This window comes from Salvelinus alpinus, chromosome 9 (genome assembly GCF_045679555.1).
Source record: "Salvelinus alpinus chromosome 9, SLU_Salpinus.1, whole genome shotgun sequence".
In the NCBI taxonomy this organism is placed as follows: Eukaryota; Metazoa; Chordata; class Actinopteri; order Salmoniformes; family Salmonidae; genus Salvelinus; species Salvelinus alpinus.
Genome location: NC_092094.1, coordinates 72,221,006 through 72,233,003, shown reverse-complemented (window position 1 = coordinate 72,233,003; position 11,998 = coordinate 72,221,006). Strand labels below are relative to the sequence as shown.

The window sequence follows — 11,998 nt, the reverse complement described above, 5'->3', positions numbered from 1 at the left end:
AGAATCTCTGACAGGTTTTAGGTGTTTTCATGAGTCAGAATTTTTTATGCAAAGCTCTGTTTGTCTTACGATGGGTAAGCAGCTAGACTAGATACATCACTAGCTAGATTTGTGCAAAAGACTACAGCATTTCTTTGAAAGAAAAAGGAATTCCTCATATTTGATTCCGTCTGACCAGAATCGACACATTTCTGCTTCGTCTGATTCTTTTTGTTGTTCCTCTCCAGTGACAAAACCATTGAATTCTTTGTGTCAGAGGGTCTGATAAAATAACTCTGTCTCAGGAGAATGGGCTTTTAATTGTGAGCTAGAGCCTATCAAGGCTCAGTGGAGCCATTGTACAAGCATAGAAGAAAAGGGATTTATGCTGTTTGTAACATCAACCGCTTTCATCAAAGTAATGTGAATTATTATCTAAGCCTATAGGCAACTATTTGATATAGAGAACAAGTGTTTGAACATTTGGGCATAAGATAAACAGGTAATTGAAACATACTGCAGCTGATGCTAAATAAGCAAGCATGAATTCAGTAAATTCATGCATGATGTGTCACCTGTATTCTCCAATGGGAAGTCACACAAAGAACAAACGATGTACAGCAGTTCTTTAAATCGAACAAAATCAAAACAAAAATCCAAAATCCAAATCAAACCAAAGTCAGTGATACAAGGAGGGAGAGTGGGGTCATTGTGACCAGAAATTCAGATTTGATCCGTCTCAACCTGTTCCCATTCAGACTTAAAGGAAATGGGGAAGGTTGGCTTTGACTTCTGACAAAGCCATTCCCTTAATGCCAACAGCAACATTTTGGAGTTTGGAGTCCTAGCTCAACAGAGGGCTTCCTCCATGGTCTCAGGTGGCCATTTTGTAACTACAATCGTCCTCCTCACGCCTGAGAGGTTGGCAGCTGATCAGAACTACTGTCAGAGCCATCCCTGTACACCAATGGAGTGTGTGACTGTGCCTCTCCTCCCTCCACTCTCTCCTTCTCTTCCTCTCGTCATCTCTCTCCGGCTCTTTCTATTTCTCTCCCTCTCTCTCTCTCTCTCAGATGTTCTCCAGGACATCACAGGGCACGTAGCCTCTCTTCTTTCCACTGGCCACTCGGATGAAGCCGCTGTGTTCATCCTCACCGCTTACACAAATCTGGTGAAACAGAGACGAATACTCTTGTGATCTGGTTGCTTTTTGTACAAGCAAAATACATTTTAACACATTCAATAAACAATGCACATTGGCCTTAAGGGGCAAAGTAGCTTTAGGGCCACTGTAATATATATATATAATTTCCCCCACCATATAACAATGACACCTGACTGTAATTGGCCTGATAGTCTTCAATACAGCTGCAGAGATGTAGTGTGAATGGCTGTGTGACTAGAGAGAGCAGATGTTGCTACTCATTGGGGATCGAGGCAGAGCTAGGAGGTCACTGACTCATCTTCAAAGTGTTTGGAATGAATGCATCTCCATTTGGCGTTACTAGCCTGAACTCTCCTCTGAATCTCAAAATGCCCCTGCAAAGCATTGTGGGAAAAGGATTTGAGACAGCAAAGCCATTTGCCATGCCAAAATGGTAATGCCATGGAAACTGCTGAGAGACGGGTGACTCCCAATTGGCCAGCTCAGGTCAATCCTTTGAAGTGAATGTTCTGGGAGTGAATCTGTGGACTGAGTGCTCAGGATTCCCATTTGCCTATGAGAATTGGAGAGGAGGAACTATGTCCGATGCCCACTTTTAGCTGGGGCTTGATCATAAACTGTGCCAAATAAAGTAGTACATGGAAACAATTAAGGGACTAACAATAAAAAAAAATTAACAATGGATAATAACAATCATGTTTGCTTGTGTATCATTTCAAATTGGCATTAGTGGGTCCTTTTTTGTTGCAAAGTAGTTTGCCATATTGTATTTTTATATAACAGTGGGATCACGTACCTGTCCCTCCTTCAGGGTGATCTGGCCTTGCTCCTTGCAGCCGATGAACGTCCGGTGACACCTGAACACTCTGTCCCCGGCTTTCACCTGGTGAGCAAAGGCTGCTGGGAAGAAACCAATCCTGTCCTCGATCACGCCCTGGAACCATCATCCAGAGAAAATGTTATACACCACGACAGCTACTACTTATACTATCATGGCAGCAGACTTGTGTGGTTTAAGTGTAAGTACTAGGTGCACTGTAAAAATAGGACTCAAAACACCATGATTGTGTAATGAAACCATGAAAAGTAGTGCACCTAACCTAAGATCTGGTGTTTGGAGGGGGTAAACCCAATGTAAGTGCTTTGACACACAAAGTGTTTTAAAACATATACACTACCGTTCAAAAGTTTGGGGTCACATAGAAATGTCCTAGTTTTTGAAAGAAAAGCTATTTTTTTTGCCCATTTAAAATAACATCAAATTGATCAGAAATACACAACTGAGCAAGAGGACAAGTACATTAGAGTGTCTAGTTTGAGAAACAGATGCCTCACAAGTCCTCAACTGGCAGCTTCATTAAATAGTACGCGCAAAACACCAGTTTCAATGTCAACAGTGAAGAGGCGACTCCAGGATGCTGGCCTTCTAGGCAGAGTTCCTCTGTCCAGTGTCTGTGTTCTTTTGCCCATCTTAAACGTTTCTTTTTATTGGCCAGTCTGAGATATGGCTTTTTCTTTGCAACTCTGCCTAGAAGGCCAGCACTAGGCTACCTGCCGCCCCAAATAGAAGTACTCAAAGTGGTTCTTCAATCTGAATACGTTTTTTTTTAACAGAGTGTAGTGAAAACCCTTTTTGGAGTTTCAGTGCATTTAAAAGGCAGCATCAAAACACACACACACATTTTTTTTGCAGACTGTGTCTATCAAATGGTTAAGAAATTAAATTGGTTTATAGCCTAAATATTCTATTGATGATGAGGGCCTATGGATATAATTTTTCGTGGAATTCCACCTTTTTCAATGCTTTATTGAGACAGATTAGAGTGAAAGTGGGACAGGCGGAAACAGGAATTGAACCCAGACTTCTGGGGCCGTAAAATGGTACATTTCATTGGAATTTCAATGGAACTAACTCACTCAACCACACAGCAAAAATATTCTGTGGTGAATTGCAATTTACCCCCAAAAATGTAATAAACAAATCCGCTTTAGCCAACATATTCGCATAGCAATCCACATAGCGGTTGTTTTGGCGTGTCGGAGGTGGAACTGCATTAGAACTGTCAAATCCACAAGTGGCATTAACAGAAAGCCTAGTTTACATGTTCGAACACTGGAATGTGAGATGTAATCTACACTTCGATTAGGATGATAGATATCTTCATTATTTAGTTAAATTATTTTTCAATTTGAGCGTAATTATATCTATGTAGCCTACACTTTCTCGTTCGGAACTTCTAACACGAGTGGGGGGGGTGGCTTCATGACAATGATCACAAGAGCAGCTGCTCACCGATTTGACAGGTCCAACGCAGCTCCACCTTCGACACCGCCAAAACATCCGCTATGCGGGTGTCTGCCATCGCCGGTTAACGCTTGATCTGATTGAATCTAAGCCTTAATAAAAATGAATGCACGTAATTTCTATGATTTGTTCATTTAATTTTACCCAAAAAATTATGAATAAATCCCACTTAATATGTTGCTCAATGTATGTATATTTTATGAGGATAACCAAAGATATACAAAATTGCGTGATTGAACTAATAGTAAATCTGGATTTAATCTCCTTGCCACATGGCTCTGTTTTTAGAGGATTGTGAGTAAGTACATTTTTTTTGAATTTATGATTCTTATACACAATGTTGTATGCATGTTTGAAGACAGAAAAGTATACTTCTATATTAGTATTAATCAGCTTGTTGTGCTATGAGCTGTAATTGGTCATGATGAACAGATATTAAAACAGTCAGGCAAAATTACATTCAAAGATGAGACGACCCATTCCCACATTTCCAACTTTTAATTGTAGAGACAAATACAGCATCCTGCAACGTCTGCTGTAAAACCTATAGTTATTGCTGGTGGATTGAGTACTGTGCTCAACAATGCCTACCATAATGGGTTAAACTGGCAAATGATCAGATTCATAAATCAATGTTAAACATAAATATACTCCAGAGGAAGAGATGTAATTCTGCATTAGGCAGGATTTGAAACACCATTATAGTGTTTAGAAGCTATAGAGAGAGGGAACGACACCAAAGGAGAAGGCATCTAATTCTGCACTAAATACAAGTGTTTTTAACCATTTCTGTCAAGGTGTTGCACAACACTTGATTAAGGGGTGTTACAACACACCATGTAATGTTTCAAAACATCTCAGGATGATGTGTTTCAATACTCCAGCAAAGTTAAGGTTTCGTCTCCTTCGTGTTGGTGGCAGCTCAGTTGCCACTAGTGTTCTGGTGTTACAAAGCACTTAATTTAAACAGTGTCTTCTGTGGTGGATGAATCAGAATTAGTTGGGTAACATAAGTCATTAAGATGTCATATCTGCATAATATTCTTATGTGATAAACTTTTTATTATAATGTATCCCTTTGGACTAAGGACTATAGTGTTGGCAGTTGCACTTTTCCCTTCTCAGTCACTTGGGGCCCAGAGAGGGGAGAGGTCAGGCTTGTCTTTCACATCCCGCTATGCAGAATATCAGAAAGGGAAGAGGACAGAATGGAACATTGTCTTCATATGTGAATGTATCTGTTAAACCATGTGAAGGGATGGCGTGATTAAGGGGGATCCAATTACTTGTCTCCACAATGTCTGTGCGCAAGTCACTCCCCTCAGTGAGCTTGTCCAGGAGTGGGGTCAAGAGGGGGTTTACTTGAGATGGGAGTACCTAGAGTTGACAATTGAGTTATGCCTTGGATGAGGTAATGTTTTTGTACTATGAAGTACCAGGAACGAGATTAGAACCTCGTCTTAGAGACCAAACTGAACGATAATTTATAGCGAATGCTATCTGGCTATGGGATAGTAGTAAAACACAAGTAAAATTCTTTCTTTGTGAACTGTTCCTAAGATCTGTGGTTCGTCATGTAAGTTGAGAGGGGTGTATCTTGGCTATAAAATATATTTTTATTCTACTGTAGGGACTCTCAGAATTCATTATAGACACTTAATTGATCTGAGAGTCAAAGGGCTATTGTAAAGCTCATATTATTAAAGATTAAGTTTAAGTATAACTCTGACTGGTGTGTGGTTTGTAACTCTCCTCATTTGGTAATACAGGAAATTGCCACGACACTAACAAAAGTGACACACTTTCATACATACCTTCCACCAATCATCATTGGAGTCGTCCGCCAGTACGATTCTGTCTCCGGGTCTAAATTGGAAATAAATTGCGTATTAAAAATCAATGTCACAGGAACAGCCAAATACATACATTGAATGTACAAAACATTAAGGACACCTGCTCTTTCCATGACAGACTGACCAGGTGAAAGCTATGATCCCTTATTTATGTCACTTCTTAAATCCAATTCAATCAGTGTCGATGAAGGGGAGTTGACAGGTTGAAGAAGGATTTTTAAGCCGAGACAATTGAGACATGGATTGTGTATGTGTGCCATTCAGAGGGTGTAAGTGCCTTTGAATAGGGTATGGTAGTAGGTGCCAGGAGCACCGGTTTGTGCCAAGAATTGCAATGCTGCTGGGTTTTTCATGCTCAACAGTTTCCCGTGTGTATGAGGAATGGTCCAGCACCCAAAGGATATCCAGCCAACTTGATACAACTGTGGGAAGCATTGGAGTTAACATGGGCCAGCATCCCTGTGGAATGCTTTTGACACCTTGTAGAGTCCATGCCCTGATGAATTGAGGCTGTTCTGAGGGCAAAATGTGGGGGGAGGGTGCAACTCAATATTAGGAAGCTGTTCCTAATGTTTGGTATACTCAGTGTATAATCTAAAACATATTGCTGGTATGTCAGTATAAATATTGGAGGACAAAGGACTGTTGGATATTCTGGAGTACAGAATATGGTGATTCAGACACATGCTACTGCTGTTCCCTACAGGGTAGCTGAAGAAAGTGAAAACTGCTGCCTCCTCACACTGTTCAATGGCACTCCATTATTGTCAGTTATCAATGGCCATACAAACGATGCCTCAGTTTTCACCTATTGTTTTTCCTTCCTTATGTGTTCTCATTGTTATCCATTCAAAGCCTATGCGAAGCCTTGACAAATATTTTTCAACCAATGAAAAACAACAGTCAGTGTAGTTGTTTCCTGCTTGTCATTCATCTCTTGTGGTCTAATTAGAGGACTGGTACTGAAAATGCTCTCTGAGTTACTCAGAGAGAATAGAGCTCTGGTGCTCTAAATGAGATCTCATCTGACAATAAGAAAGACAAACCTGAAATAATGTTGTTTCAATTACCACTTGTTGCTTCCTGAAGTCATACGCCTCTTTTAACCATGCTGTCTATTGCATAATGACTAGGGTTACTTTTCATATAAATTTTCCATATATCCTGGTTAAAAGATTAGTGGAATTATAAGGGAATAAGCAGGAAATCCGTGAATCCTCCTACCAGGATTTTGGGAAAACATAGAAATTTGGGGAAAGTTATAGGAATTTTGCTGCCCTAAACAGGACTGTTGAGTTTGAACATGATACAAATTAATTCATTTTAGACGGATTCCCTATTGAATTCTATCGATCCTTTTTACCCAAACTAATTGAGCCTCTGCAGTATGTTTATTATGCCATAGAGACAGAAAAGCTCCCAGACACACTTGAACAGGCACTGATCACAGTTTTGTTAAAACCTGGGAAAGATCCTCTGCTTTGTGGGTCATATAGACCAATATCTCTATTGAACACTTCATATAAGATTCTTGCGAAACTCATAGCTCTTAGACTGGATAAGGTTCTTCTGGACTTGGTTGATATGGACCAAACAAGCTTTGTAAGAAACCGCTCATCTCCTGATAATATCAGAAGATTATTTAAAATTATGCATTATGTAGAGAATGACCAAGAATCTGTAGTGGCGGCTTCATTAGATGTGGAAAAAGCTTTTGACCGCATAGAATGGAACTACCTGTTTGAAGTTATCCAGAGGTTGAATATTAGACCTAAGTATGTTGGTCTGATTAGATTACTGTACAAATGTCCGGTAGCTCAGATCCTGACTAATGGAAACATTTCCTCACAGTTCTCTCTATTACGTGGCACAAGACAGGGTTGTCCCGCTAGTCCTCTCCCTTTTTCTTTGGCTATAGAGCCACTGGCAGAAGCTTTTAGATCTCATCCATACATCCATGGTGTTCGTATAGGTGGGCGTGAACATCTGGTCTCGCTATATGCCGATGACATTTTGCTTTACCTCACTAAACCAGAAATTTCACTCCGAGCATTAGTTGACATCCTGAAAGAATATGGGACCTTTTCAGGATATAAAATAAACCTATCGAAGTGTATAATTATGCCTTTTAACAGGGCAGCTATGCAGAACCCAATCTTAGACCAGCCGTTTTCTTGGAAACCACAGAAAATGACATATCTTGGATTGCAAATTCCTTCTGAAATTATTAAGACATATCAACTGAACTATACTCCACTTCTCAAAAAGGTTGGGGAAGAATTGGATAGATGGCGGGATTTACCAATTACTCTTATTGTGCGGGTCAATTGTGTAAAAATGAATATATTACCAAAATTCTTGTACCTTTTTCAAACCTTGCCCTTTCCTATTCCCAAAGCTTTTTTCAAACAACTTAATAGGAAGGTTTCTTAATTTCTGTGGAAAGGGAAACCCCCCAGAGTGATGCAAACCATACTCAGGAGGAGGACTTACTCTACCTGACTTCCAGTTGTATTACTGGGCATCTCAGTTAAAGGCTGTGTAGGTACGGCAAGATACAACAACAAGTTCACCCTCTTGGAGACAGATAGAGGAGGAGTGACTGACCCCTGCTACATTGGCATCTATACCTTATATTAGCCCACCTAAAGCTTTGCTAGATCTCATAAACAACCCTTTCATTAAAAACACTTTAAATATATGGATAGAAGTCTGTAAACAAACAGAAGGGCTTAGATCTATATATGAACAAACACCTTTCTATAATAACCCCATCTTACCCAAAGCCCTGAGAGATGGTATAACATTTTCTTGGTTCAACAAAGGAATTAAAACATTTGGTAATCTCTATAGAGAAGGTGAACTACTATCCTTTCAAAAACTGGCATCTCATTTTCAGTTACCTCAAACTAATTTCTTCAAGTACCTACAGGTTAGGCATTACATTGCCACTCAGCAGGGAGGTAGAATTCAGCCCATGAGTAAACCTAAAACTGATAAACTGTGGTTGGAGAGGAAAGGGGTAAAAATTTTCATTTCCTACATGTACTCTGGTCTTCAAGCTCTGTTGGGGAACGATGAACCTTGGAAAGCTTGCATGAAGTGGCATGATGACCTTGGTCTCATTGTTGAGGATGAGAAATGGGGAAAGCTCTTTTTAGATGCTCAGCACCTTTCATTTAACACAAGGCACAAGTTGATGCAATTCAATATTTTACATAGTCTACTTTACACCAGAGAGACTGTATAAGATCAATTCTAAATATTCAAAATTTTGCCCAAGGTGTAGAACGGGAATGGGCACACTTATTTATGCATATGTTTTTGTCCTGCCCTGAACTAAGCAATTATTGGAAAGACATGATTCAGATCACAGGTCACTAATATGACGGTACCACTAGATCCTTCCCTTATACTTCTTGGAGATGATTCTGTTCTACCAGTTAATATTGGTAACAAAACCAGATTCAATAAATTGGCAGTCATTGCAGCCAATAAATGCACAGCTATTACATGGAAGTGTGACACTCCGCCAAGCAAGCAGATGTGGCTAAAATAACTATCTTCCTATATTCCATCTGAAAAAATAACATACAATTTACGTCATAAACCCTTTGAATTTACTGATGTCTGGGGGGACTTTCAGCAGTTTCTAGAGACATCACCGTAGCTGCCTCATTACTACTTTCTTCATTAATCTATTATTATTTGTTTTTGTGTTGAATCATTTATTTTCTAGCATGGAATGTGAAGGTTATTCTGTTTCTTTTTTTGTTGTTGATAATCAGTGAAGCTAATACCGGTCGAGTGGAGGGAGGGGGGTGTTCCTGTGTTGGGGAGGGAAGGGTTTTGCACGATGTGCCCCCATGTAGCATGGTGTTTTGTGTAGGTGGAAGGAATAACGGGGCATTATCTGTGTCATATTTTGATGATTGTTAAATTGTAAAAAAGAAATGGCAATAAATAAATTGTACAAAAAAATAAAAAATAATTTTAAAAAGACAGTTGATTTTGAACAATTAAGTATATAGCCAATCCGAATATGTTTGGAAACATGCTTTGAGTATTCATAATCACCATCATAATCATGTAGCAATAGGCTAATCAAAAAATGCCAAAGAAAGTTATCACAAGCCAGGTATAAAAAGTCCACAACATGTAATGTAAAAGAGATTGAAATGTTCCCGTTTTTGATGAGGGTGCCTACATTGTGATTTTTTTGTGTCCGTCTGAAGTATTGATTAAGGTCTGTATTGGGATCCTGAGACCTTGATCATGTCTAGCTTGGCTTTCATTGGAAAACATTTAAAACAACACTTGGAGCAGCGGGCAACTGTACAGCAGCTAATTGTGGGTTAGGAGTCATGCTGTGCTGTGGGTGTCAATACATTTCAAATTAAGTGTGGGATGATTGAAATCTGTCTGGGGATCTCATATTGGAGCGTCAAAGAGAAGACTATCAGGATTACTGAGGGAATGATGTAGTAAAATGGATACTTAGGGCCAAGGGCTGTTGAGAGAGAAACCCTTATTTTGTAACGGCGAATCAAAAAGTACATTAAAAAAATATTTACGTTATGGTAGTCCAGACAATTGTCAGCTTACAAAAGGTTTTAGAAAATCTCAGACACAGAGGCATTGTCTCATAACCATCATATTGTCATCGGGTCAAATTATATCTTTCTAATCTTTTTTCAGTTAATGTTTGGTTTACACTCCGTGAAAAAAAGGGTACAGTTAGGAAACAGTATTGTTCCCTGGGGTACAAAAATATAAATACACATAATGTACCTTCAGAGTGATCTCATATCAAAAGTGCCTTTTCCCAAGAACACCAAGGTAACCTGCCTAAATGACTACCAATCCGTAGCACTCACGTCTGTAGCCATGAAGTGCTTTGAAAGGCTGGTCATGGCTCACATCAACACCATCATCACGGAAACCCTAGACCCACTCCAATTTGCATACCGCCCCAATAGATCCACAGACGACGCAATCTGAATCACACTCCACACTGCCCTTTCCTGCCTGGACAAAAGGAACACCTATGTGAGAATGCTGTTCATTGACTACAGCTCAGCGTTCAACATCATAGTGCCCACAAAGCTCATCACTAAGCTAGGGGCCCTGGGACTAAACACCTCCCTCTGCAACTGGATCCTGGACTTCCTGACGGGCCACCCCCAGGTGGTAAGGGTAGGCAACAACACATCTGCCACGCTGATCCTCAACACTGGGGCCCCTCAGGGGTGAGTGCTTAGTCCCCTCCTGTATTCCCGGTTCACCCACGACTGCGTGGCCAAACACGATTCCAACACCATTAAGTTTGCTGACAACACAACAGTGGTAGTAGGCCTGATCACAGACAACGATGAGACAGCCTATAGGGAGGAGGTCAGAGACTTGGCAGTGTGGTGCGATGACAATGTCAGCAAGATAAAGGAGCTGATCATGGACAACAGGAAAAGGCGGGCCATACAGGGCCCCATTAACATCAACGGGGCTGTAGTGGAGCGGGTCGAGAGTTTCAAGTTCCTTGGTGACCACATCACCAATGAACTATCATGGTCCAAACACACCAAGACAGTAGTGAATAGGGCACAACAACACCTTTTCCCCCTCAAGAGACTGAAAAGATTTGGCTGGGGTCCCCAGATCCTCAAAAAGTTATACAGCTGCACCATCGAGAGCATCCTGACCGGTTGCATCACCGCCTGGTATGGCAACTGCTTGGCATCTGACCATAAGGAGCTACATAGGGTAGTGCGTACAGCCCAGTGCATCATTAGGACCAAGCTTCCTGACATCCAGGACGTAAAGTTGAAGTCGGAAGTTTACATACACTTAGGTTGGAGTCATTAAAACTCATTTTTTTTCAAATTTCTGTCTCCAAACTATAGTTTTTGCAAGTTGGTTAGGACATCTACTTTGTGCACGACACAAGTAATTTTTCCAACAATTGTTTACAGACAGATTATTTAACTTATAATTCACTGTATCCCAATTCCAGTGGGTCAGAAGTTTACATAAGTTGACTGTGCTTTTAAACTGCTTGGAATATTCAAAAAAAATGGTGTCATGGCTTTAGAAGCTTCTGATAGGCTAATTGACATAATTTGAGTCAATTGGAGGTGTACTTGTGGATGTATTTCAGTGCCAAACTCAGTGCCTCTTTGCTTGACATAATGGGAAAATCAAACTAAATCAGCCAGGACCTCAGAAAAGAAATTGTAGACCTACACAAGTCTGGTTCATCCTTGGGAGCAATTTCCAAATGCCTGAAGGTACCACGTTCATCTGTACAAACAATAGTACACAAGTATAAACCCCATGGGACCACGCAGCCGTCATACCGCTCAGGAAGGAGACACGTTCTGTCTCCTAGAGATGAACGTACTTTGGTGCGAAAAGTGCAAATCAATCCCAGAACAACAGCAAAGGACCTTGTGAAGATGCTAGAGGAAACGGGTACAAAAGTATCTATATCCACAGTAAAACGAGTCCTATATCGACATAACCTGGCCGCTCAGCAGGGAAGAAGCCACTGCTTCAAAACCGCCATATAAAAGCCAGACTACGGTTTGCAACTGCACATGGGGACAAAAATCTTACTTTTTGGAGAAATATCCTCTGGTCTGATGAAACATTAATAGAACTGTTTGTCCATAATGACCATCGTTATGTTTGTAGGAAAAA

The 11,998-nt window shown here is 40.4% G+C and overlaps 1 protein-coding gene across 1 annotated transcript in view; it reads right to left on the bottom strand.

Annotated features, from left to right (window-relative positions):
• Positions 1–280: 280 nt before the first annotated feature.
• LOC139530590 (SH3 and cysteine-rich domain-containing protein-like) overlaps positions 281–11,998 on the bottom strand; it is an 84,253-nt gene continuing 72,535 nt past the window's right edge. The window contains exons 9-11 of the mRNA XM_071327126.1: positions 5,264–5,315; positions 1,941–2,078; positions 281–1,147 (exon numbers count right to left, since the gene is read on the bottom strand). Coding sequence (XP_071183227.1) covers positions 1,049–1,147; positions 1,941–2,078; positions 5,264–5,315 — 289 coding nt within the window. The 3' untranslated portion in view covers positions 281–1,048. The remainder of the gene's footprint in view (positions 1,148–1,940; positions 2,079–5,263; positions 5,316–11,998) is intronic.